Source organism: Amblyomma americanum, chromosome 5 (genome assembly GCF_052857255.1).
Source record: "Amblyomma americanum isolate KBUSLIRL-KWMA chromosome 5, ASM5285725v1, whole genome shotgun sequence".
In the NCBI taxonomy this organism is placed as follows: Eukaryota; Metazoa; Arthropoda; class Arachnida; order Ixodida; family Ixodidae; genus Amblyomma; species Amblyomma americanum.
Genome location: NC_135501.1, coordinates 152,097,867 through 152,125,780, shown reverse-complemented (window position 1 = coordinate 152,125,780; position 27,914 = coordinate 152,097,867). Strand labels below are relative to the sequence as shown.

General features: G+C 43.3%; 1 protein-coding gene across 16 annotated transcripts in view; it reads left to right on the top strand.

Moving 5' to 3' along the window:
* LOC144132821 (echinoderm microtubule-associated protein-like 2) overlaps positions 1 to 27,914 on the top strand; it is a 176,879-nt gene that overhangs the window by 116,890 nt on the left and 32,075 nt on the right. For 5 of the 16 annotated variants that reach the window (XM_077665492.1, XM_077665490.1, XM_077665485.1 and 2 more), the window contains exons 4-12: positions 506 to 648; positions 894 to 1,082; positions 5,603 to 5,671; positions 9,911 to 9,936; positions 13,496 to 13,625; positions 15,207 to 15,356; positions 16,722 to 16,794; positions 18,522 to 18,563; positions 27,246 to 27,347. In XM_077665492.1, coding sequence (XP_077521618.1) covers positions 506 to 648; positions 894 to 1,082; positions 5,603 to 5,671; positions 9,911 to 9,936; positions 13,496 to 13,625; positions 15,207 to 15,356; positions 16,722 to 16,794; positions 18,522 to 18,563; positions 27,246 to 27,347 — 924 coding nt within the window. Of the gene's footprint in view, positions 1 to 505; positions 649 to 893; positions 1,083 to 5,602; positions 5,672 to 9,910; positions 9,937 to 13,495; positions 13,626 to 15,206; positions 15,357 to 16,721; positions 16,795 to 18,521; positions 18,564 to 22,277; positions 22,296 to 27,245; positions 27,348 to 27,914 lie in introns of all 16 variants that reach the window. The other 11 variants (XM_077665497.1, XM_077665493.1, XM_077665487.1 and 8 more) reach the window with 5 other exon arrangements.

Sequence of the window (27,914 nt, the reverse complement as noted above, 5' to 3'; positions counted from 1 at the left end):
CATTCAAATTGCAGTTCTTGGAAAAGAGAAAAAATACCAAAAACTGTGTTTCTTTCTCTCACAGTGCTTGTCTTTTAGGGTTTTGTGTGTACAACAGGGTTTGCTAGGCTGCCGAAGATTCTGATATTAGGTCTGAGTTTTCTGTTGTGCAAAGGGGATCTATTATCCCGATGGGAAACCTTTTTTACTGGTTAGATCTTACCATTACACCACTTTTAATGTGAAAGCATTTCTTGGCTCATGAGTGATGTCACCGGAAGCAGTGGATAAGCGCTGTGGACGGAAGTTGTTGACAGAGTGTGTCTGCATGAACTTAATAAAAATGCAGTTGTCGCGCCATCATGCGTCACCCACTGAAACCCCCTCTCGGAATGTACGGCGCTAGTCCAGCAGATGGCGGACATGTGTGAGGAAGGGAGGGCGTGAAGTGAGAGAAATGGTTTTACATTACTGCACGTAAGCAGACTTAAGTGCACCCTTGGAATTTTTTTTTTTAACCATGCAGGTGAGCAACAGTTCCGCGTCATCTTTCACCGACGGGGTGACGCCGCACAATGGCAACCATCATCCGGCGCACACCTCACCAGGTGTTGCGCCCCAGCGGCGACTCAGCTACTTCCCCACTGCCTCCACCAGCTCCCTGCACAGGTACGCAGACGTGTCACCCCACGGGATCTCGCTGATCTTATTTTGAACCCGGGCATGTCAAAGCTGGGAGGGAATCAAGTGCCCCGTTCACTTCCGTTTCTTCTCCACGGATACTGTAACAAACAGTGCAAGACTGCACTTGTCAGTGCTGTCGCCAGTCGTGAGTTCACAACGAAGGCGCCACCTGCTTATCGTCTTGTCGCTACTCTTCCGTTGCTCTTCCCCCCTCCCTCCCCCAATCTTAGTGAGGGTGGCCAGAGTTCAACGTCAGCATCGCCCGTGCCCTCGCCGGCGCCCTCATCATACCGTAGTTCCCCGTCGCCCAGGCAGACGCCATCGCCCAACCGGCACATCTCGGCCTCCACGTCCAACCTGTCGGCCATGAAAAGGTGGAGCAGTAGCTGCAGCAGCCAGGACTTCGCCACCGCCAGCAGGTACAAGCGGTGGGGCTGTCATCACCGCCGGCACAGCTGCTGCTGCTGCCATCGCTCGGAAGGATGGTCGCAGCTGGCACATTATGCAGGGCTAGCCAGCGGTATTGGGAGCGGTGCGCAGTAGTCGTCGGCGCTTGTCTATTCGTGTGTGTAGGTTTGGTGCTAACTGAGATTAGGATGGTGTTTACCAGCTCTTGAAGATTGCTTAGTGCTAACGCAGTCTTGGATCTTTTGTTATTTCGTTGTTTTTTTTTTACGGGTACTCAGTTTTGATGGTCAACACTTCGGTGGATGTTGGCCTGGCTGGAAGAAAGACTGACCTACAAGTTTATGGGCAGTTTTCTCAACATGTTGGACATTAGCGTATGGCTAGGCAAAGTTAAAGGTTGTAGTCTTTTCGGTACTAATCTTCATTGTTTTTAATTTGTTTCTAATCTGTAGTGCAGAAAGCATGTCTTTATTGGCGTAAACTGTGACTGAACTTGAGGTAAACTTTCAAAAACTCTTTTGATGTCATGCCGACCAAGAGTTTAGCCGTAACTTGCTGGGTTGTCATAGAAGCTCTTGTTGCTACGAGTATCTTGGGCATAGCAGAAAGAAAGGTGCCTGCTTGCTGTAAAGAGGATTTCTCATAACAAGCTCTTATCTTATATTTGTAGCGGGTGTGCCTGTTCACAGCCTTCACAGCGAGTACTATGTAGATACTGAGCTTGTTATTCTTGCATAGTGCTTACCACCTGCTGTACAATCCGGAGTATAGTGCCTCTCAAACGGGTGTGGGATGGACCTTGGGCTCTAGATCTGTTGTGAGCATGCATATGTTCTGATGTCTTGTGCAGTCTGAATTGATTGGAGGATTTGTGCAGTCTTCCAGTGCAGCTGTATTTAAAGCAGTACTACAAAGAAGTATGATGCTGTCGTTTAGTGCATACGCCTTTTTATATAGATCTGTGAAAAATTTGTTAGTGATAGTGCCAAGGAAATTCTGTAAACCAAGGATCATTGCTATATCCTGGTAGAGTGATAGCAGTCAAGTGTGCATAAGTGTCTTGTTGTTGAACACGTCGAGTGTAAACAGTTCTCAATACATCAACATATTGTGATACCTTCTTTATTACTGGCTAAGATAGTGTTGCACTCCTAGTTCCAATAGTTCCTGGAGACAGCAGTGCTTTTTTTTTTTTTTCGGGGGAGGGGGGCAGATGCAGATTTCGTTAAGAAAGTAATCAATGCTCATGGAAGCATCGAGACAGTTTTGAACATGCTCTCATTGAATCATTTCAGACTGTGCATATTTTGTGGAGCCTGTCACATTCACTGACCTTCAATTTCCCTTGCTGCATTGCTTGGCTTCCAGAAAAAAAAAATGAAAAAGATGAAAACCTCTGGCTTCCTCATGCGCAGATCATTCATGCACTGGCTTTTACGCTGCATGTTTCATTAAGCCTTTTCTTTTATTTCTTTGCTGATGTGCTTCATCTTACATTGTACACGCATATATGATGCTGTATTTACTCACATAGTAGATGCACTTCCCTCCCACTTAAAATTTACAGAATTTTGCTAAGTGCATTTATTACACAGGGAGACTTGTTGGCCAAGATGTATGTTCTGACAAACATAATTATGGGTTTATGTATTCATAATATGAGTGAATACGGTTCATGGAGTATAAGTTTTTGAACAGGACTGTGCATAGTTGTGCAGTTCCAGGCAATGCAGTGGATAGCTTTCATTGCGTGCAGAGTCATTGTGCGCAAAGTCATTGTGGCATACATGTAAGTGTTCCGTACTCCCAGAGCTTCATATTCTCTTTCACGTCACTTGCTTTGCATACTCTTTAAATTTTGGTTGCATTATTCAAGCCTGTAAATGATATGTAGCTGACGCCATCTCGTCTTCAGCTTTGATGTGCATACTTTAAGCGTCCAGCGCCGAGAAAAAGAATGATGGGAACAACACGCGTCTCGGCACCGGACGGTTGAATATGTCAAACCAACTTTCCCATCAGCCTATTCTATTTTATGTGCAACTCGCTTCTTAAAGAATAAAACAAAGAGCATATTTTGCACTTTTATTTTGACCCAATTGTCAAAAACATTTTTCCTAAGGTTCATTCTCTCATAGAAATGTTCATATTAAAATCATGAGAAATCTTATATTCTGCATGGATCACTTGAGCAGAGGCTTTCATTACTTCTTATTAATATCCACCCGATCAGAATATTAATATCCACCCGATCTCTTGTCAAAGCATGTCCAGGTGTGCTGTGCAGAGATATTAGTCTCAGTGAGTGTAAGAGCATCTTGACCTTATTAACATAAATCACTTTTTTTCCCCTTGGAAAGTGGTTGAGTTAGGAAAGAAAAATGTGGAAATGAGAATCCGATTCCACAATTTTAGTCATTTTTTGCTTGAAGAGACAACATAAAGGATACTAACTTCAGCATGGATGATTTCTGTCAACTTTATACTCAGCTGTCTTGCAAAAGAGGTTGGCATAGCTTACTCGCTGAGATTACAAAATTAAATTTGATGTGTTGTTGAGACATATTCATTTCTGAACTGATGTTTTCCTTTGTTGAGCTGTTTTTTAAAGTTGTATTGATTATGGTCTTGTCAGATCAGCACATCTTGTCTCTTCATAAATTGCACTTAAGTCACGAAAGATCCACTTTAATGAAATTAGCTCATTCAGATGGCTACCTTTTCTGACCTTAGGCATCTTGTCTGGTTTAAAGACTTTGGTTATTTCTTCACACATTTGTTTTAATTTCCTGCATGGCTTTTTAGTGAAGGGAGTTAACAGTGCTAGTTGCAAGGTGGTATTTGCATTAATACAATGTAGTGATTATCGACAAAAATGTGCACTAGGACCTTTTAGCAGTGCTCACTTTGCTATTCTGGTTTAACGTTAGACTATTTTTTTTAGTATGTTAGGTGCTGCATCAGGCCATGAAGAGAAAGAATTATTGATTGTTTGCTTTTCAGATTCTTCATATACATTTAAGTCACCCTGTCTTTCTACCATTATTGCATATTTGTGTCACGAGTGTTGGTCATTTTTGCTACCCCCATATTTTTTGGTTCTAAATTTTAAACTTAAGTAACTTTTCCTCTACTGGCTAGCAATCCATGGCCATTCTTACTTCGGTGTTCCTACCATTGACTTACCTGAGTTGTACTGGTTGTGTTTACACATGTTTATTTCGTGGCACATAAAGCTTTTTATTCATCTCTGTATGCAAAGTGAACGTATGCCGGGCATGCTGAATTATATCTGTGAATAGTCTGTTGTTCAGTATTAAAGGCAAGAAATTATTTTTATGCGTCTTACAGTGCGAAAATTGAGAGAATAGGCACAACAACATGGCACTGACTATCCTCTGAAGGACTTGCAAAGAAAACCACAAGTGAAATGGGAGTGGAAAGTAAAAAAAAGAACAAAAAAACTATCCAATTCTTACTGTGCACGTGTAATGCCACATTTGGGCAACAGGAGTTTTCGGCACGGAATATGCCTTCATTTATTTCAGTCTTCTTTGTTTTTTTTATTCCGGTTGTGATCGTGGTGTTGCATAGTGCTGTTTCTAGCTAGAGCTTTGGGTGCTGGTTGCTCTGTTGTCAGTTGGTTTTATTTTACTTTATTGGCCCTAAAAGATTCCACGGCATTAGTCTTGTTGCGACTAGGCGCAACCACTCAGACTGTGTCAAGTGCGAATAACACAAGCTCTAATTTCAGCTGCTGCGGGCAGAGGGCAGCACAAATCTGGGACGTGGCGTTCCAGCGCAGTGCCACTTCCCTTTCCTCTTCACGCTCGTTTAGCTGTTCCACCGACGGATCCACAAAACCGGGGAATGCCCCCTTAACTGCTCCAGGAGCATAACAACGACAGCAGCAACAGCAAACCTAGCTTTTTTCGTTTTGTTCTTCTTTCTTTCTTTGCATACCAATACGCTTGCGGTTTTCTGAACAGTTCCTTCAGTTGATGTTCAACTCCACGTTGCCTTGCCTCTTCCCCGTCGTATTGTCTATGTTGTCTTTTTGCACTGAGAACCACGAATTATTCACACCCACTCTCCTAACCTTCCATCCTTCGGAAGTTAAATCGTTCTCTAAACCGTGCTTAGAAAGAATCTAATTTCTTGCTTTCTTTTTGAACGTCTTCCAGACGCAGCTCTTGCGAAGGATGGCTCTATGTGAGACATTCATGGTAAAAAAAAAAGTGGCCCGACACTCCGTATAGGTTCTAGTGCACAAGCAGGGTACCATTTCTCTAGCACCTCACGTTGGTTCTCTCTCTCTCTCAGGATTCACGTCATCATCTGCATGCGGCTGGTCTCGGCTGGTCTTGGCTTAGTCACGGCTTGGCTTAGTCACAGTGCAAGCGATGCTCGTGCACCTCTTTATTTTTTTTCTTCTGAATGCGCAAATTTGCATTTGTATGCGTGTGTGTGTATATATTTTCCCCTGCTGGCTCACTTTCTTTTTCTCCTTCCCGTCCTCCTTTCCCCGTAGACGCATTGTAACTGGTTCCATGTACAATCTGCCCGTGCGGTCTTCTTCGGGGACTCTCTATAGACATGGGTAAAGCGACTGCATGCCTCTCTCTCCAAGGGGGTGATGCAAGGGCAGTCCCGAAGGTTCCTCGACCGGCGATGAGCTAGGTGCGGAGCAAAGGCAGTGTCAGCGTCGATGGTTGACTCTATTATGCGTCGCGAGCGTAGCTGTAAATGTGCCACTAATTTTCCGAAGTGTTTGTCTATGATTTATTTATTTTACATGTACTGCAGGCCCATCTTGGGCCGTTGCAGGAGTGGGGACACAAAGAAAAAAAGATACAAGCAACGTATTACTTGAAAAACGCATGAAAAAGATTGATTGGTAGCCAGAACAAGTTATCGTGCCATGTGTGCAGTGAAAAGCAAACTGCCATATATTGCAAGCCAACATAAACAAAAAGCTACGGATTACACAACTAGGGACCGCTAAAGTCCTTAATTTTATTGCCAAATATTTCTGTAGAAGTACCCTCACTATGTGAACACATGCTTTTGTGAACACATGCTGTCAGGAACGTGCATTTGCATGATCCTTGTAGCACCTGACGGAGCTACGTGCGATATGTGTGTGTGTGTGCTGTGCATGGCAGAGAATTAAGCTGCACACGCATCCGTCTCCCTCTTTCTTTAATTTTTTTCGCAAGTTGCGTGCACATTCCTGGAAAGCAAGATATTTGATTTTTTTCTCCTCAGGGAGCAGAGCGGCAGTTTCGGTGATGACTTGACCGTGGCACCGTGTTGTGCAATACAGTGGAACACTCGCACTGCCTTTTACAATGTATAGCTTGGTCGAGGAACCTTGCATGGGGGGTGTGCTCTCGCATGGTGGTGGCCGTAGTTGGTGGCGGTTGTAGTCTGTAGCGGTGGTAGTCTAGGGACATTGCCACACCGGCACACTTTGCCCCGACATGTTTGCAACTGACGGGTTAAGAATTGAGAGCTGGCCCAGTTCTGTTGGCATCGACAGGTGTTGGAGCGACGCATATGATGAAAAAAGAAAGAGGCCAGGTGCAGGAAACAAAGTTAGCAAAAAAAAAATGAAGGGTGTTAACATAATCTGGCATCAATCTCAACGTCACCTGATTAGTAGGGGTGTTCAAATATTGAAGTTTTTGAATACGAATCGAATACGAATATGAAGAAAAAATGGCTTCGAATATCGAATCGAATATCGAATATCTGGTCGGCTCAAAAAATAAATTCCGGAAATAAACAAGCAAACATTGTTGCTCGCATTTTTTTTTTTTAAATAGTGTGTGGCCTTTGCAACTGAAGTAAACAAAACTAGACTGCCTGAGCACCGTATAAAAAAAACATAATGTGCGCAGAAATGCATACTACTTAATTGAAAAACATAACAGTATCCAACCTGTAATGTGGTCAGGCAAAATACAATTCATAACATGACAAGACTGGAAACAAGAATAACATGATGGCTATTAAAACCTTGTTCAAAGAACCGACAGAAATTCCCGGGTTATTTAAGGTCGATTTATAAAGTGCCCTGCGGCCCCGAAAAAAAAAAACTACCGAAAATGCGGTAGTCGTATGAGGCAGCTTTATCGTGCAGACACCTGAAATCTCGTGACGAGCACAGAGTTTCAGTGCGCTGGAAGAAATCGCTGTCGTGAGCGAGATGGGTACGCACATTGACGTCGGAATGGCGAGACTGCTTCTAAAAAGGAAAAAAAAATGACCATCGACGCATCAGTCAGCGTCTGAAAGCGGCACGGTGCTAAGATTGCACTACTGGCGAATGCGTGGGCCAACAGTTGCCATTGCAATGGGCGAGTGGCGAAGCTCAGAAACCAAAACTACGCGGCCAGGTTATTTTTGGGGCCCTCCAAACGTTGTCACGCGTGCCGTTATGCCCACTTAAAAGGTGCATGGGTTACAGTGCACCACGCAATACGCAGGATTTTTACAGGATCGCTTGCCCTGTTGTGACACCTCGACTCGCCACTTCGGGAGCCTCACGCAAAATTCCGCAAGTAGGCTTTCGCGCGTAGCGTAGTTAGGGTGGCTAGACTGGCCCACTCTAGCCACCTTAGCGTAGTTGACCAAAACAAGATGGCGGTGGTCACACTCGGGGAGTTTAGGTGACAGAACGAATGCCATGGGTGTGGGCATTAATTATATAACATATTAAAGAAGGATTAAAAAATAGACGCGCTTTCGTGCTGCAATTGTTAGAAGCGGGTCGTCCCCCACCTTGCTCGCAGCACGTGTGGTATGTGGGAAAGCTCACTTGCAGAATTGCACACAAGGTGAAGCCTAGCGGCATCGGAATGCGATTGGTCCACACGATAAACGATGGAGAAGAAAGAGAACAGGGCCTTTGTATTGTTTTCCTGGAACTTTAAACTCTATATTCAGATAATTTGCCCAGATATTCAGCTTTTGCCACAACCAAATTTACGAAAGTCGGCGTGGTATACGATCGCTGCCGAGTATTCGCGAATTTTCGAATATTCGGAAATTCACGGATATCGTTTGATCGAATACGAATATAAACCGAATATGAAGCATATTCGATTCGTATTCAAAATTTATAATATTCGCACACCCCTACTGATTAGTGAAGCAGTTTATGCTGATAAGGGGGTTAGGTTTGGTTTGGTTTATCGGGGTTTAATGTCCCAAAGCGACTCAGGCTATGAGAGACGCCGTACTGAAGGGCTCCGGAAATTTCGACCACCTGGGGTTCTTTAACGTGCACTTACATCGCACAGCACATGGGCCTCTAGAATTTCGCCTCCATCGAAATTCGACCGCCGCGGCTGGTATAAGGGGGTTATGGGGGTTGTCTATGTGTAAGGAGTTTAATGAGTCACATGACTATGAGCAACATGACCAATTAATCTGACAAATGGGCATATTGGTGACCCATGATTCATATGACTGAGGACAACAGATCAGGTGACTAATGATTACATAACCAGTTATGGCCACATGATAACATATTTTCTTCTGAATGACGCTATCTGTGTACAACTAGCCTTTAATAGCTGACACTGTTAAATGCCTGGCATAGAACACCAATATAACTGGGTATAGCTTTAGAATAAAGGCTAGAATTAGAGAAAATTCGTGCAGTTTAAATGTGCATTGCATGCTATTTTTTAGTTAGGTTTTATTGACTAAACCAACCTTAGTCACCAACTGTCTTCCCTCGAAATAATTCCCAAGCTTGTTCTTTTATTATTATTTTTTTGTCAGCAAGGAGACTCGCCATGCCAGCTAGCTTGAACCATTACTGTATGTTACGACTCTAACCATTAAGGAGGTTGAAAATGTTGCTTCCTTTGTCGTGCTGTTGGATGTCGTAACATGTACCCATTAATAATGTGCGGTTGATTATTTACTTTCATAATTCGCTTCACCAGACAATATTGTTGCGTCTCAGTCATCATCAAGATAAGGTTTTGTAGTAAAGCCAGCATTGCTTATGGTTTGGCTCAAATCACATTACACCTTGGTGCACAGCTTCATATTGTGAAAGCAGCTACATGTCGCTGGCAGTGAAATTCAGGCAGTTTTGTTCCTTACATTCGTGCAATTGTTGCTTTCATAACGTCCACTGGTGCTAACAAGAAGTTTATGAGGCCTCGATAAATAAAGCTCGTGGGTATTTTTAAGCACTACTGTAATCACACTTGGTGCCATGTGGGTGTGTGTATGTATACATATAATATATGTTTCTGATCTTCGTGTGGCATGAAACGGGCTGCAACTATTCACAGATCTTTGCCTTGCAACAAATTTTTACCTCGCTTTGCAGTTGCAATAAGTCAGGGGCAAAGTGTGCTTTGGTGTTGAGAGTTTTATAGTTACTGTCTTTTTCTGTTTGGTGGTACTTCATTGGAAGATGATCCATGGGCATTACTTGGCCTTTTTGGTTTAACACACTGTATATTACTCATCTGTTTTTTCTCAAAGGTGGTGTTTTTATTTATTTTTTTGCTAACTGCATTTTTTTGCTAGTTGTTTTCTGGTGCTAACTCTCTGTTTGTCTATTAGTGGCAGTGGTGGCCATACAAAAGTAATTAAATTAATGAACAGGGATGATTTAAGCAGCTTTCGTTATTCAAGTTCAGAAACGCATGTTGATGCGGTCGTGGTCGAGCACAGTTACTAGTCTTACTACACTCCGTATTTTCTTGACATCTATGAATCATGTGGCTAGGGTACGTGATGACCTTATTGTAAGTTCTTGCGGAGTTATGTGTAACAAATATCTTTCTTGTGGCTTTTAATTTTTCAGCACAAAAGAAGCCCAACTCAACACAGGTAATTACACTATCTAGTATATTACTGTGGTATTTTCTCTCTAACAAGGGATTTTGTTTTTTATGTATGCATGAAGCATTGAACTTGTTTCAAAATGTAGTGGTAACAATGCATCCTTGTATGTTTGTAGATGCAACACTAGAGTCGCTTACGTCATTTGACCAAAAGGACAACTGATGATTTCTTGCTCTCCGAGAGTTTGTCCGGTTTGTAGTTTATGAAGAAATGTTTGAGACTGTTTGTCCTTGCATGCGACAAGTCAGCAACTGAGCCAGCAACTTGGAAAAGGATTTGAGTTCTTTAAAGGGACACTGAGGAGAAATTGAAGTTGTTTTGTATCGATAGAATACCAGCTCCTGATTACAAAAACGCCGCTCTTACTGAAAACAAAGCTCTTTTAAGGTAGAAAATAGCAAGAACCAAAATACAGGTATCGCCGCCACAGGCCAAACTCGCAAGTACAAGCGTGGCGATGTCGTAGGACAAGAGACGCCACCCTGGAGGAATTTTCCTTCCTACATGGGGTCGCGAATCTCTGAGGCTGTCAAAGGAAGGTTGTGCGGTTCAATATTGAAGTAAGTTTGGTTTTAAAACCAATAGTGCACATTTATCACACAAGGAAGGCAGACAAAAGACAACCTGAATGTTGGAAGCAAAGAAAACTGATGCTTGGCGGCGCCACAGGCGGCCAGGAGAGTTTCGATTTGTTAGGCGCTTCGTGTCTATAAGCTTTGCGTGCCTCATGGTTTTGTTTTTGACGCACCTCGATTTACAAGCGCCGAACAGCAGAGGAACTCCAAGTGCCGCTTCAAGTGCTAGTTAACCTTTGAAGGAGCCTGTTAAGGCTTGTCAGATGATCGCCACGGTCGATGAAAAACTATGATGGCACGATGGTCGGTGATCGTACAAGGCAGTACTTGTGTCTTCGCACGCTCGCCCGGCGAAACATTCCCGGCTGTGCCAGTCTACTTCAAACTACTTAACGGAGATCGTTTATTAGGGACGGGAGACAAGGTACAAGGGAGTTCAGAAAAATTGCGGATGGCCTAGCTTTGTTAGGCCAGAATATACCTAGCGAAAGCGCGGATATTTCTGCATTGGAAGAGTGCATTCACTAGAGGCGCTTTTATTGATGGTTGTAACCTGAGCCGTCGTGGCGGAGTGGTAGCGTCTCCGCCTCACACGCCAAAGGCCCTGGTTTGATTCCGAACCTCAGCACAGAATTCCTTTTTTTTTATTCAGTGAGTGGCCATGGGGTTTCAGTGGCTCCCATAGATGCCGCCACCGAATACGTTGGTTAGCGGTTAAGCGCAGGCTCTGTTAAGGTGCGTTTATGCTCCGGCGTAACGCGCGCTGCACGGCGACGTCACGTCGGCCAAAGCGAGACCGTCTATACTCCAACTGCGCTTGACCGCCGACGCGTTCTGCGCCTTCAGCGCACTCTGACCGCACTGGCGGGGAGACTTGGAGCACATCTCTATTTCGCGCCGAGTGCGCCAGCCGCCGCCGGCCCGGCCAGACTGATTACGCTCCGCGGCGAGGTGCGCATTGTGACGTAATTAAACTGCTTCGGCAGTTGGGCGGAGCTGTTCTTTTCGAGCTCGGCTAATTTAATCCATTCACTGCACATATCTGAAGGTACATGCAAGTGGGCGAGAGAGTCCGATCCAGTGGACCCGTTGGATCTAGCGGAAGCCGTTGAAGCGTCGTGCGCCGGCTTTAGTTTCAAGCCACCGACTTTAAACATGACCGCCCTTGAGCACCCATCCGTTTTTGTGTAAAAATAAATAAATAAATAACTTGGCCCTTGCAACCGTGGGAGACCTCGACGCCGCCTGCTGCGCCGTGCAACCGCGCTGTTCAAGGAATCACAATCCGTTGGCCCCAAAGCCCCGGCCAGCCTCCGATGGGCGCAAGGCGCCGACCTTGTCCTGGCCCCTCGTCACTCCCCGCATTGGGGTTATGATATTTAGTTTGCAACGGCTGCTCACTGAGGAAGGGGGAAACGACCCGCCGGCACCTAACATAACCGTGCTCCATCAAAAGCTTCGCACGCTCTGTGGGGCTGAGGTCACTGAAATGCAGGCAGGAGTTTTTGCGAGAACTACGTCGTTGGGTTCGGGAATGGGATCCATCGTAATGCTGGCAAGACGCCGGTGCAAATGTAAACGAAGTGACGGTAGCGACCCCCAATAGATGCCTTCAACGTGCGGTGGCGGTAGCTTTCATTTCGGCAGCTGCTAGACCGCACCGCTAGCCGCCAGAAATCACGGAGTCTCCGTTTATGCTACGTTTCACGTCACTCCGTCCTGCGACGTCATAAGAGTTCTCCGTGACGTTATAAGAGTTCTTGAGTTTGAATCGGAGTGGCGAGAAAAACTTTTTCAACTTCGAATCCAAATTTCTTTGAAATAAATGCATCTTTCTCTCCCGGACAAGTGGCAACAAAGCCATGAAATGCCGAACTATCAGATTTTGCCAACAAAAAAAATTTGATAGGGTTCTCCTCAGTGTCCCTTTAATGAGCTTTGATTTTTTAGCTTCTTATGTGTGAACTTGAAACGTGAAACTGTTCTCTTTGTAGTTTTAAGCCTCTTTAGAAAGATTGATGCATGTAGTTGTTCCATTCTGAAATCAGCAATAATCTTGGGCTTCTTGGTCTGATGTGGAAGGAAGGCTCATTCTTTAATTACTTTTCGCCTTGTATCGCATAAGTGTTTGAACACGAGTTAGGTGCAGATTTCAAGTTCAGAACATTGAATTTTGAAACTTGCTATGCAGTCAGCTTGAAAAGTGTGTTTTACATCTCTGAGTTATTTAATGATGGCAGTGGATGCCATAAGTGATAGCTATGGAATGACTGTCAGTCACACCCTACTAGACATACTTCAGATCTCAGTGTACAGTCATTTTTTATGCTTTAGGTGCTGTGAGACAAGATGGTCAGGTAATGATTGCTAGTGTGTCCAGCTGGTCTTTTAGATAAATTTGGAAAGTTTCATGAAAAGAAATTATGCTCTAGCTGGTACCCCGTGCAGTTTTTCTGAAATGCAATGATAGTGTTCACTTTGGAACTGCTGTCCTCTACTTTCTGTGCATAGGTTTTTCTAGTGTATTTCGGACAGGTGCTGTGTGAAGATATATCTGCGCTTTGTCGGGCGCTGTTTTGCTACAGCAAGGCGGCTTGCCTAGTGGGAAGGCACAAGTCCTGCTTTTGAGCTCTAATGTAAACTCAAAATCCCTGTAAGTGTAAATGTTCCTGGATTCCAAAGTATACTTGCAGTATGTCTCTCTTTTTCTTCCTGTAGCACTGCACTCAGTTCTTGAAATCTCAAATCTTTTTCATGGCTCTTCAAGATTAAAGCAAGGTCGCCTTAAAAAAAAATGCAATTGTAGTGATATGATAAGCTAGACTTGTATCCTTTCCGCTGGTTGAGCCATTTGCAGCTGCAGTTTGCGCATTTTTGCAGTGAAATAATCGAGAGAGAGCACAGAGCAATGGCTACAATCTCTGAGAGCCTAATCATAAGTGTTGAATGGGCATGTTCTTCCAACACAGAGGATGGCACCGTGCGCATGTACCTTCGCGGCCGTCCAATCGTGATGCACATTCCGAGCGAGCAGCTACATGACTACAGTCTCATGAAGGTCAACAGCGCGCCCTCTCAGAGGCTCAAGCTGGAGTGGGTGTATCCTTTTCCGTCGTTAGAAAAATGTGCTCGTACCTGAACAGTTTTTGAATGTTGAGACATTCAATGTGCAGCGGAATCCATAAATATAAGCATGCTTATATACAGCTACGGTGTTCTACCTAAGAGTGTCAGAAATTTTTAAAAACAGGCTCCTTTGCACTAGAAGAGAATTTTTTAGCATAGCATTGTTAGTGGTATAGTGCGTCAGAATACTGCTAAGGCTTGCTAAACAGTAGGCTGCTTGACTAGTATTGAATATCCAACATTTAACCATTACCATTGGGCTCCTTATTTATTGAAAGACTTGTCCACCATAAGTAATATCCATGTCAGTACTTATAATTTTGAAAATGACATTCTCTTCGCTGTGTCAGCGCAAGCTGAACATGTCTGTACATGTGTAATAAATGCAAGAGCATCAATTTTCTCTTGCACTGCTTGAAAAACAGAGTACCAGGATTCTGGTATGGGCTAGTTGGTTCATACTTTCTGCAAAACAGATTAACACAGCGCAACGAAACGAGGACGGGAAGAAGAAACACAAAACACAGAAGAAACACAAAACACAGCGCCCATCCTGTGTTTCGTGTTTCTTCTTCTTCTGCCCCGCCGCGGTGGCTCAGTGGTTAGGGCGCTCGACTACTGATCCGGAGTTCCCGGGTTCGAACCCGACCGCGGCGGCTGCGTTTTTATGGAGGAAAAACGCTAAGGCGCCCGTGTGCTGTGCGATGTCAGTGCACGTTAAAGATCCCCAGGTGGTCGAAATTATTCCGGAGCCCTCCACTACGGACCTATTTGTTCCTCTCTTCTTTCACTCCCTCCTTTATCCCTTCCCTTAAGGCGCGGTTCAGGTGTCCAACGATATATGAGACAGATACTGCGCCATTTCCTTTCCACCAAAAACCAATTATTATTATTATTCTTCTTCTCGTCCTCGTTCTGTTGCGCTGTGTTAATCTGTCTCGTAGAGAGTACCATTCATTGACAACTCTGTGTCTGAGAAAACTCTGCACTTAAGTAAACACTGCACGTGGATAAGCTCTAAACATTGGAAAACTCTAGATGCTGGTAACCCTCATATCAGTAAGCTTAATACCTTAGTGCCTTTTCTCCAGGACTTGTTAGTCACGCGATATTCAACACTTGTTGTGTTTTAAGGTTGACACTGCTGCTATTCACTATTTTGATTAAGACTATTTATTGTTTTGATATTTTGTGAGAAAGAAAACTCAGACTAGACGATGAAAAGATGGTAGACCAGGAAAATCGAGTCCAGATTCAATGCTCACTGTTCGGCAGCCTTGCTGTGATATCTCGTATAATCATATAATCTCCATATAACCACCGTATAATCTCCTGTAAGGGCTGCACCTGTGTATGGGCCGCACCCCCCGTTTTGGATTAGATAACTGAAAAAAAAAAATGGTTATATATATTTTTTTATTCATGTATGGGCCGCACGTTCAAAATTCACGCCCAAATTTTTACAAAAAGTGCGGCCCTTACATGATTTCATGAGTTTACGGTATATGCCATGACGTGCACTGTTTATTACCCTTGACCTGTGGGCTCAACCAGCTACGGGTACCGGGGTCGAGACTGCCGAGCCAACCTGTTCCTCCTGCCAACTGGCGAGATGGTCTACTTCATCGCGGCCGTGGTGGTCCTCTACAATGTGGAGGAGCAGATTCAGCGGCACTACCTGGGACACACGGACGACATCAAGTGGTGAGCTGGTGGGGAAGGGGATTGCACTAGCGTTGGGGTTGAGGGCACAGTCAAGGTATGAGGGGATTTCACCAGTGTGTACTGTTGTACTTGGGGGCAAGACAGCAGGGTGTGCACTGCACTAAAAGATGAGCGTGGCAGAAAAGAAAAAGATGGCACCACAACACAAAGGATAAAGACAGGTCCATTGTGTTACAAGTCCATCGAGGTATACTATACTGTGGGGCTTGTTGGTGGCATGGCAAAGGAAAAAAATACTAGCACCACTGCTATTGTCCTTTCTTCTTTTCTGTCATACTGATCTGTCTATGCGGTTACACCACGTTGTAAGAGTGGAGTTATGAACAGACAAGGGGCACTGCGTTACTGGAAATAGTGAGTGCTGTACTGTGCAGTGTGTGTAACGTCACATGCAGCAATAAATGTGGAGCAAAAGGATTAGGGTAGGAGTAGCATTGGCGGTTCTGAGAGAGGAACTGTCTTAATCAAGCCTTAGGGAAAATTTTGAATTGCTATACAGCAGAGCCCCGCTGATGTAACCTTTTGTCCCAATTGAGCTCTCATACAATAATGTGCATTTTGAATGCAACGAACATACATTTCAGCCTAGTGTTTGGTGCATGGTAGCCTTAGCCACTTTTTGTGCCATAAAGTCCAGCAAAGCACAACCACATTACTCTCCCATAGCATTAAGAAGTAGTTTCATAACGAGTAGGAACGCCTAAGAAAAACAACAACCTTGGTATCCTGCCTCATGAATATAACCAAGCCTATGAGAAATATTTCACGAGTTGCAAGTGCATAGACTATCACATACTGTGATAGTGTGTACGCCCAATCTTTAACCAGTGTCCAGTTGTGTGTGCCAGAGTATGAATCATAACAATAATGACAATTGGAACAACAGCATAGTAGAATGCTAATAATACGAATCTCAAAGGGTCACAAAAAATATTTGTTACACTCAAAATTCATATGCAGAAACAAAAAATATGTGGATCTATTTACAACTGAGGCAATTTATTTATGGCTGTGCGCGTGCGGCCACAGCTTTCTGCTCGTGGTGCGTACCATGCACCTGGCGATGCGATGTCGACAGTGTTCAGACTGTGCCTCACTGTTCGCTGCTCGTGGTACTAGGACTGACAGTTTTGGTGCTTAACGCTCAAGGGCGCGGTCATTCACAGTGCAGGAGAGTGTTTGAAACATCCAAAATTCTGCACTTTGTATACAATGCATCCCGGCCAGGGAATTTTACAACCTCATATCAGTCGTGATCGCAGTGTTGAGGTTCTGCTGTAATGACCGCTGCAATACTTCTGATACTTATGAGCAGTAATCATCCTCCCCCATTCTTCCACGCAGCCTTGCAGTCCATCCGAACAAGCTCCTGATCGCAACAGGTCAGGTGGCAAGTATAGACAGACGCGAGAGGAAGGTTTGTATTTATTTCCCTACTCGTGCGCTTATGTTAATTTTTATTCGAACATCATGTGCCTCTTGCTTGATTGTTCATAACCTAATCATGGTTGCTGACCCCTCTCTCTAGTGAATTTCTGCACTTATATGAGTGAATTTCTGCACTTATATGGTATGCAAAACCATCTATTTTCAATATACAGTGAAAAACTGAAGCATATTGCTGCAGCAAAAGGAGTGCTGTATCCTCATGCGTACTGGTTCCTTGAAGAACTTGAAATGGATGAACAGAAGTAGATGAACACAGCAGGGGCACCTGGAATATTCACCGTTGCAGCTACTCCTTGTTGTTGGCTGAAATTCATGACAATGCACATTGGCCAGGGACATGGTTGGTTTTCCTCCATCAAACAATAGGAGCTTACTGACAGCTGTCGCGAAGCAGATTGTCGAAAGCTATATTTCACATGCTCGGGAACTTATGGAACATTGAGAAAAGTGCCGTGTACTATCTCACCACGATGGAAGTTACAGCACAATTCTATTGAAATTCATTGACAATATTGAAATTCATGACAATGCAGATTGGCCAGGGACATGGTTGGTTTTCTTCCATCAAACAATAGGAGCTTACTGACAGCTGTCGCGAAGCAGATTGTCGAAAGCTATATTTCACATGCTCGGGAACTTATGGAACATTGAGAAAAGTGCCGTGTACTATCTCACCACGATGGAAGTTACAGCACAATTCTATTGAAATTCATTGACAATATTGAAATTCATGACAATGCAGATTGGCCAGGGACATGGTTGGTTTTCTTCCATCAAACAATAGGAGCTTACTGACAGCTGTCGCGAAGCAGATTGTCGAAAGCTATATTTCACATGCTCGGGAACTTATGGAACATTGAGAAAAGTGCCGTGTACTATCTCACCACGATGGAAGTTACAGCACAATTCTATTAGGTTGCCTCGAAATCTAAATCTTGAGGCTTTGTGTGGGAGCTAAGTTGTGCAAGCCAAACTGCTGGCGACAGATTTTTTAATTGTTCTGTGTGGAAAGGAGCGTGTGTGAATTCTTCGGCGAGGTCTTCTGTTGCAGGAAAAATTACGCAACAGTGTAGTGAAGCATATTGCCGTTGCTGTACCTTTGCACTGCAAACTAGCTGCAATCTACTGCTAGCTGAACACTATCTGTGCAGTCTTCTAACAGCCTTCACTGCCATCGCAGCCATGCACACACTTGTTTTCACAGCTTTTACAGCGCCGCCGTTCTAACCTGTTTTCTTATTTCCAGCATAGTAAGGAGGGTAAAGCGTTGCAACGGTTTGGTGCTACAGTAGGTGCAAGGGAAATGAATTGGTTAGAAAGAGCCAAATTGACTTTTATTTTTTTGTGCATGTGAATAGATAATATTTGTCAACAAATCATTGTAAGTGCAGTTTTTTTTCTTAAAATTTATCATTTTACTGCAGTTTGATTAACTAAGCCTAACCTATGCGAGAAAAGAAACCACTATCGAAGGTACACTTAAATTTCAGCCCAGAAACCAAAACTGTTCTGTGATTTCAAACCACATTTTAAGCGCTTCCAGTAGCACTTTTTCTTTCTTCTAGTGGGTGGGTATAATATTTTGTGACATTGTAGCTGTCATGAACATGAATGTACAAGTTGCTAAATTCATGGCTACGTCTTGTAGCTAGAGTACTTAAAAATGACCAAAGTTGTCCTCAATTTCGAGCACAGAACCGGCGTGTTGAGATAACGCCTGAGGAAGAACGTTTTATGGTGAGTTTTTGGTGGCGGGACCGAAAGTAGAATTTAACCCCTCCGCTTTTCGTTTTGTTTTTCTTGTCTGCCGCTCATTCCACCTTGCAGCCTCTTGCACCGTCGTCACGTCACGCCACCGCTGGCACTGTCTCGTGGGTTTTCTCCTTTGGGCCTCTCTCATTCGGGACTTTTTTTTGTTGTCGTTGTTTTAATGAGCGAACCACGTGTCTATATTTGTGCACTGTGCTTCTGCTGTGCACTGTCTGGGTGGCTGAGACCGCATGGCATTCCGCTAGTATGCTGGTGTGCACATGAACGTACCGGTCTGCGTAGCACCCCGTCAGAATTCATGCTAAATTTCGACCATTGTCTTTGGCTGGCACAGTCGAAGATTGACGGCACGGCTTTTGAGATGCATACACCTTCCAAAAATGGGCACACAATCAGCAGATTGCATTTTTTTTTTTTTTTGCAGCACAGTATACACTTTTTGTCAGGGTCTGAGCTTCTGACACAGCTGCAACTTGATATCTATGTTTCTTGGTTCATTGCAAGGGAGAAAAACCTTCTTTCACAGTTATCGTTATCTTTCACAGTTATTGTTCACAGTTATCATTATCAACTTTAAGAGGCAGCCAATGAAGTGGAGTGATGCAAAAACATTGGCTGTTTTTTTTTGTCATTCATTTTTGTTCTTCAAACTTTTATAAAGCGGCACAGAATTAGCAGATAAAGCAAGTAACATAGGATTTCATTGTTACAATGCATTGTTGAACACACAAATTTTTATGCGCATGGAAAAAAACATATACATTGGTACAAAAATGACAACAGGCAGAGTGACAAGCTGCAAATTTTTGTGAACAAACTAAATTTTATGCCACCTAGTGCTCACACCTTATAATATTTTGTACATTTATTTCGAGATCTCTAACTTCTAGTGGCTAGGAGGAAAAAAAAAAGACAACATTTGAGCACGTCGCATCTACTTTTGGTCTTTTCGCACCTGATTTTCTGCCATGCACACCTGTTACAACTTACTGAGAAGTTTTTTTTTTTATGCCTTTGCACTTTTCTCTCATCAGGGTACCACGAAGTAGGTCTGCCTAACATTTCCTTTTGTGTTAGCTACAAACAAAGATAAGGCAAGCTGAAATGCCAGATTGCTGGCGAGGGTTTGTACAGCTCATTACCTAGAGTGGAAGCTAGTGAAACAACTGGCTCAGATTGTGATAGTAATGGCTTAACAGAGGCAGATTTGTTTGGTTGCACTTGGTTGACATGTTTCTGCATGAGACAGTGACAAATGAAGCAACATGTCTGACTTGACAGGTTGGGCACATGCATTCAAACACTTTTACCATGGCAAGAGGACCTGACACTAGTAACTGTGATAGCTTTCCAGTGGATGAATGCTAGCTGCCATTTCATGACTTATTTGCTTTTCAGTGTTGCAGCTTTGTTGGTGTAATGAAGCAGAAGGAATTTGATCCTTGCATTTCGGATGCATTTAATGTGCACTCTACGGAGGCGGACTCACTAAACGATGAATCAACGTAAATTTGACATATTGCCTGCCCAAATTCAGAGCATTGTCAGTGACTTTACAGGGGTATGTGCATTTGATATTGACACAAACATGGAAGACACTCGGAAACCTTGTCTGTGATGGATGTTAGCACTTTACGCCCAAACAGGGGCATTGGACAGGGCAGCTGAATTTTGTCTCGCGGGCATTTTTAGCTGCTAGGATTTGGACAGGACCATTTTTAGATTAAGGCAACTGAGTGGCTTTGCTTGCAGCTTAGGAACTAGTAAACTCCAGTACTCCATTCCGTAGACACAGTAGTTTTTCATTTACCTGACTGCATTATAACGTTAGTGTCTGCATTAATGTTTGCAGCCAGAAATTAACTACACTAGCATTTGATTTTGTGAGATGACATGCTCTGGAAGGGATGCTATTACTGTAATTGCCTTATGCAGTAACTGGCTTATGCAGTGACCATTTGGAAAACTTCTCCGAAAGGCAACAAACGTGCATAGTATGTACTCCTATTGATAAAACATGCGACCGTCTTCCAGTTTGCTCATTATCATTCAAATGTTACCAGTGTTGGACATATTGGAGCCATAAACTGAATGTCTTAATCAATGCGCCACATAACACAAGCCAAAGCTTCGTGTAACATTGGTGCATTCTTGGGAGAATGAAAGTTAAGCACTACTGTCAGTGGTTGCCCAGTGCAAGCAGGCATAGGTTTTACAGCAGCATAGGTGTATCGGGAAGGTGTTTTCCTGTGTGTTAGTTGTATGCTGTAGCAAAGAAGCAAGCGCAGCACAGCTGTAGCTGTATAGTGTGGCATACAACCACTAGTGCCACCCAGTGACGCCACATCTGGGGCCGTATTCCTGCCACACCACCACTGCCATATTCGCCAACGACAGTGTGCCACTTTGGAGCCGCCGCGGTGGATCAGTGGTTATGGCGCTCTGTTGCTGACCCAAAAGACATGGGTTCGATCCCAACCACAGCAGTTGAATTTTGGTGGAGGCGAAGTTCTAGAGGCCCATGTACTATGCAATATCAGTGCACGTTAAAGAACCCCAGGTGGTCGAATTTTCCAGAGCCCTTCACTACGCCATCCCTCATAGCTTGAGTCACTTTGGGATGTTAAACCCCCATAAACCATAAAGCAAGCCAAACTACTTTTGGTCATGGGGTGAGAGTCTGTTGATCTGGGAGACTCATGTCTTGTAGGGGACTCATGCAGCAGCTATTGTAAAATCTTCATCCTCATGGAAAGCGCAAAAGCCTAAAATTTAATTTCCATTTTCTACTTCACAAGCAACTGACCAATTTCGTTACTAATCACTGACCTTTCGAAAGAGGGCAGATTTGGGAAAAATACCGGTTAGAGAACTTCTAAGTATCTAACACAAAAAACTCTCATGTTTCCTTTTTCTTGTTCTATGGGAAAAGAAACACTTGTCTTGAGCATCAAAGGCTTGACAGCACTCTTTTGCAGCCCCTTGCCTTAACACGCATAAGTTGGTGCCGATACAGTAGCTGTCAGCATGCACAACCAGCTTGATTTTGTGCACCTTGTTTTCAATACTGGAGAACATTCAGGATAAGGTTGACTCTTTTGGGAATGAATGCAAGTAGCTTTTGATGCTGTGTAAAGTTTCAAACTGAAGCTAAAACCTTGGCTTCGGTTAGCTGGTCCTCGGTAGAAGTAAACGCAGCGGAGCAGAGATAGAGACAAAAGGAGACGTGTTTGCGTCTGCCTTCTTTGTGCTTGTGCTCATCGCACTTCGTTCATTTTTTTTTGCTTTCAGTTTTACGCTTCCTGCTTGCCTTTAAATTAATTAACATTCAATAATTAGTTGCATTACTGCGAAGTAAAAAACATGCTCCTGGTTTTGCTCGGTGACTGCCAGCGCGGCACTGGTCAACTTTCATTCTTCGAACATGTGACATGACACCATATCATCCACACAGAATTTGAACAGACTTTATAAGCTTTGAGTTCCAGTCCTGTTGTGTGAAGACAGACTGTAGAGACTAAAGCTGCCTGTTTGTGAACTCATTGAACTAGTGTAACTTGATGCTAAGTGGGTATAAATAGGCTGAGCGTTCAGTAGTGTGATTTTGTGCAACGGTGCTAAGAAATCTTTTTGTTTCTCTCTCCCCCTCTTTCTCTAAACCTGCCCTCCTCCTCTGTATAGCCACGCGTCGTCAGTCGGGTAATTAAAAACGACGTTTTCTCTTTAAATGTACATCTATCGCTGATCGCCCCCTGCATCACCACTCCTAATTCACTTTTTCCTGCCGTAGCCTGCACGCTCACAAGGCGTAGAGACGAGTGCATGAGATGTAGCATGTCTGGTTGTTGAGTTTCTTTTACCTTTATCTGCACCTGAACATCCTGCCTGCTACAGCCCCTGGAGTGGGAACATTTATGTTTCTGAGATTGTCAAGCTCAGCATTTGTTCACTTTGTTGGTAGGCAGATGCAGTGGGTTGCTGCACAGACTTCTATTTTTTGTGTAGCTAGAGGGCTCTTCCAAACAACTATAGATGTTAATGGAGTGGTTTTCTCAGTAGTTTGGAAGCATTGAGAGGGTTGTTTCAAGAGTCCATGGTTACCGTCCGTGTTAGCTGTCCAGCCATCCGACAATTTTTTTTTCAAGACAGACTCGAAAAAGCTAACAGAAGGAAAGCGGTAATGTTTATTAATGCCAATGCCGCACTGAGTTTTGAAAGTTGGTCAGAAATCCAACCAGAGTCCTCTAGACAGCAGTCTTGAGTTGGTAGTAGTTCTCGAGGACTGGTAGCCATTTCTTAGCAGTGCTTCGTTGAGTTGTGGTCATTGAATTGTACAGACAGTGCAGCGCATTTTCCACAACATACCTGTTTTAGCTTTAACTTAAGATGGCAGTTTTTTTTTATTTTTCATTATAAACTGGCACTTAAAAGATGATGGGACGAAGCAAAAGCGGTGAATTTGGAATGGGTTACTGTATTGATGCATTCATCATTGGCATGCAAAGAGCCAGTTGTGCATTGAAAATTTGTTCTCACAGCGCACGGGTTACATGTGAAAAGATTTGTAACATTATATTGGACACTTTGATAGCAATGCTAGGATGTCGAAACTAATATGGGGCCCCTCGATATGGCATCTCTTGTAGCTCATGTGGACCTTTGGGCCGTTAAACGCCACGTAACATAACTAATCATCAGCATGGATAAAAAGTCAGAGTCATCAGTTTTCTATACCTTTAAACTTTAAAATTTTTAAATTTTCCTGGTGTCAAAAAAATCTGGAATACGTTTACAGATCTCTTATTCTTATTCTATTACCTCTCAAGCCAGGGTTCGCAGTGCAAAACACTGAAGCTTTATTGTATTTTACTGACTACATTATATTTTAATTAGCTCAGGTCCACAAGAGAACCTCTGTCCCCTAACGAAAATTCCGATAGGAGAAACACATAGAAACCTCATCGGTTTTGCCCTATTTCATTATGAAATGATAAACCCATACACCACTGACACAGGTTGTATTTGTCTATTCATGTGTTGGTTTATCAGTTGTACGGGTATGAGTTTCATAGTGATAGACCATACGTGATAGACTCATACACTGATGTAGGTTGCATTTGGCTATTCCTTTATTGGTGTGTCGGTTGTACCAGTCTACCATTTTGTAATGCAATAGGGAGAAACTAGTAGGATTTCTATGCATTTTTTCCATCAGAACTTTTGCTTGGGGAAGCTTATTTTCCGTGGTTGGCTGAGGCCTCTCTGAATATGCAGACAACGTGGGGTCTTGATTGGTGGGTGGCATGTGTCTGGTTCTATTCTTGGTTAATGGCCTCAAAGAGTATCGATGATAGATTGTTGAAATTCTTCATACATTTTTGCTGCCATCAATCCAAACGAGGGCAAAACTGTTGTTATATATACATATATATATATACACACACTTTCGCGAATATTTGTTTGTATTAAGTCCAGGGCTTTTCTTGTTCTTTGAGCATGTGTTTGAGCACACTGTGTGGATTATGCTTGAATTTGTGTAGGCTTTGTGTGTGTATGTGTGTGTGCGTGCTGTAGTGGCTTATTGCCTCATGGCTGTGCTGTTTGTCTGTAGCAGACTTTTGCCTGTCTTCGGGGCTGACTACATTGGTGCTGCATAGCATACCAGTGTCTCTGTGGTTCACATTTGAACACTATATGAGCCATTCATAGCTGGTGTGGCCTTGTGCTAGCTGATAGTTTGACTGTCAAACTATACTCAAGTAGTTAGGCATGTGGACAGTGCTAGTTGTTTGCTTTCTTAACCGCCTTAATGGGAACCCAAGCTCCTTCAAGGCTGATGGAATTTGCTCTTAGTCGGAGTCTGTTTTTATTAAATATGCTCAGCATATTTTTCTACAAGTCCCACTGATATGAAAGGGAACAACCAGTTTGCACAAAAGGTGAAAGCGCGCTGCCGCGGTGACTCGGGGGTTATGGTGCTTGGTTGCTAACCCGAAAGAAGCGGGTTCGATCCTGGCCACAGTGGCCGCATTTCGGGGGAGGCAAAATGCTCGAGGCCCATGTACTGTGAGATGGTAGTGCACATTAAAGAACCCCAGGTGGTCGAAATTTTCGGAACCCTGCACTGCGGCATCCCTCAAAGCCCGAGTTGCTTTGGGACATTAAACCCTGCAAACCAAACCAAACCAAAAGGAGAAATTTTCAGTTACTATACCAAAATGAAAACTACTTAGGAAACTAGCAAAAGTGACCTTGTCACACGTAATAATGAACTGATCTTTAATTGAATGCTCAGACTTCGTTCCCTTTTATATTGGAGGAACCTGCATATCAATTTCTAAAGCTTGTTCGTGATTTTTGGCGCAAGATTGTAAATCAAATGTAATGTTCTTTTTTCAGGTGCTAGGAAATATGTTACAGATACTTTGACTAGTATTCGTGTGACTAGTCGATAGTCCAACATAAAATATGTTACATCAGATGGCAATAGTGAGCACAGTACAGGGATCATATCTGGAAAGACAGTTCTTTGTTGAGTTATTGGAAAAAGCAAAGAATGAAAAATAAAGTCGATAGACTATGTACAGATGAACAGAACAAATGGAACAGCAACAGATTAAGGAAGCAATGCTGCTGCCAGAACTTAAATGGCGCTGGTATTTTTCATTTTTTTAGCATGTGAGTTGGCCATAATCTGTCTCGTTTTCGATGAAATATATTGTGTTCTGCACGTCTTGGAAATCTCCTTGGGAACATGAAACAGTTGAGCAAGCATTGCTTTAATCAGATTAAAAATTACAACTGTATTTACCTAAATCAGTTTCATTTGCCAATTTCTTAAGCACATTCATTTGTTTAAGTGTTTCATGATTCACTGGACTGACCAACGAACAGAAAATTCATTAGTGGCTCAGAACTGACTAAATGAAAGGCTGAGGGAATGAAAAATTAAATTTTCTGTTCAGTCACGTAATTGTTCATTCTAATAACACTCATTAAGTTGATAATTATCAAATTCTGGCTGGTTTCATAGCATTGCTCTTCACACTGTCTGTCAATTTTCATCCTCACTGTCCATCGGCACAAAATTTTTGAGTAAACACATTTATCGCTTCACTGTGCGTGCAGCATTGATGACAGTTGGTCTTCCTCTAGTGCTGGCTTCCCTGCCTGACCTGTAGTTGTTGTCGGCCTTGCTACAGTGGGCATGTCAGTGTTTGTCAAGTAGTTCCCATGGCAAGGGCCTCAAGCACACAGACTGCACGGCTGCCCTGATGGCCTGATTACAGTTGAGGACATCATACTCTGTGGTTGGGTACATGGCCGCTTGAATGCCTTGGAAGTGGCCTTGTTTGTATAGTGGCCATACTTGCTTTTCCTCAGCTACAATCTGAATAGAGTTTTTGCCGCATTCTTGTCTGTTGACAGGATTTTAGTCATTGAAATTTGGCCTAGCAGCATGAACTGCGATAGTATTTCTGGACACTTTGGAAGCATTTGGAAGCAACAGCAGGTGACAGTGGTGCATTTATAAACCGATGTCTTCCAAGCTGACAAACGTGGTTAGACATGTGGCCAACTCTGAATTTTCCGAGGCCCGCCTACTCCCTTTGCCAGCTTTTGTTCATTAGCAGCCAAACGTTTTGGCATTACAGGGACAGAGCCTCTATTCATTTCCTTGGTCTGTCGAGCAGTCAGGTGTCTGAACTTGATATTTGGTCACGCTGTCACGTGAGCTTGAGACCCCTGCCTTGGACGTTTTCAATGTTCGTGCATTTTGTCTTCGCCTGCTTTGTGCTGCTGTGGCCTTGTGCCTGTTAGTTGCACAGTGACTTTAATTTTTCTCCGCTTTGCGAGGATGCTCGAGCGCTGGAAGGTAGGAATGTCCGCATAAATGAAAGTGCTGTGTAAACTGGAGAAACAACGTAGAGCCATAGATACGTGCATTCATTTGCCGTAACATGCTTCTTGTGGTGTGGCATGTATAGCATCTCGTGTTGAAAGATTAATTTTTGTTAAATATACACTGGTGTATCTGAGCATGGTGACCATTATCGTAACTAACTTTCGAGAGTCTGTTACGGAGTCTATAACGGAGCTTTCTTGTGGAACACTTTTCCCCTAGTAATACATGCAGTCATTGCCTAGTGAAGAACTAGCCAAGCATGTGTAGTTGATAAACATGTAACGGCTACTGTGAGGCCATTTCAAGCACTTATCACTTGTATGGCTAAAGTAACCTGACCTAGGAGGAGTGCCTATTATTTATTTGGCATTTTCGCTCTAAAAGTAAATGCTGTGTCATTGTCCAGGCTATTTTTCTAAGTATCTTTAAGCAATTAATTGTAGTTTGCATATTCTATGATTAGAAAAAAAGGGAAAGCTGTTTGTGGGGGCAGCTTTCCTATTTTTTGACATGTTAGACTAGTCCATAGAAAGGCATCCGTTTTGCACTTTTGTTCGCGTTATCATTGAAAGAAAACTCGGTCAGCACTGTTTAAATCCAGGCTCGAGCATCCTCTCATAACTGTCAGCCTTTTCACCTTTCAAGAAAGAAAAGAAAAAGTTTCGCACCACAGCTTGCGCTAACGAGAGCACTCTGCTGCGCTCCTTTCTGCGTGCTTTCTGCACACGCTCCTCCTTTTCTAGCCTCATGTCAGGATATGGGATTCCGTCAGCCTCAACACGTTGCACATCATCGGAGTTGGGGACTTCGAGCGAGCAGTCAGCTGCATTGCATTCTCCAAGATGGTGAGTTCGCTTACTTGTCGGCCATTTTTTATTTAAAGAACTGTAAAGTGTCAGCTTTAAAGGTCATGCTCAGTGTTATGTGCAAAGTTGTGCAAGGTTATGGTGCACTGTGTTCGGATGCTGATGAAGTGTAGATTGAAAAGACTACTTCACCGCTAGTGGAAATCTCATCGTCGTTGCTGTAGATTGAGTTTGTGTGAACCTGTTTTCCATGTTCCATTTAGAAGCTGTGTGAGTTATTTTGAATCGTTTGAGAATAAACACACTGCTCAGTTAACTTGATATTGTAAGTACTGGTGCATGTTGTTACTAAATATCTTCCTTCTGAAAGCTGAGGATTTAGATCTCGTTTCATCTGTGGGTGTCTGTTAATTGAAGGACTAATGTTAGTTGCACATTACGTTTATTAATAAGTCAGGCGTACATCACTGAAGTGCTTCCTCTAAATGCATTTTCCTGACATTCATGTCTGAATCTGGCAGCTTGTTCATTAACTGTCACGGATTTGTTTACAATCTTTACCTGACTGCAGCGTTTATTTCCCTTTCTGGCATTCTTTTATCAAAA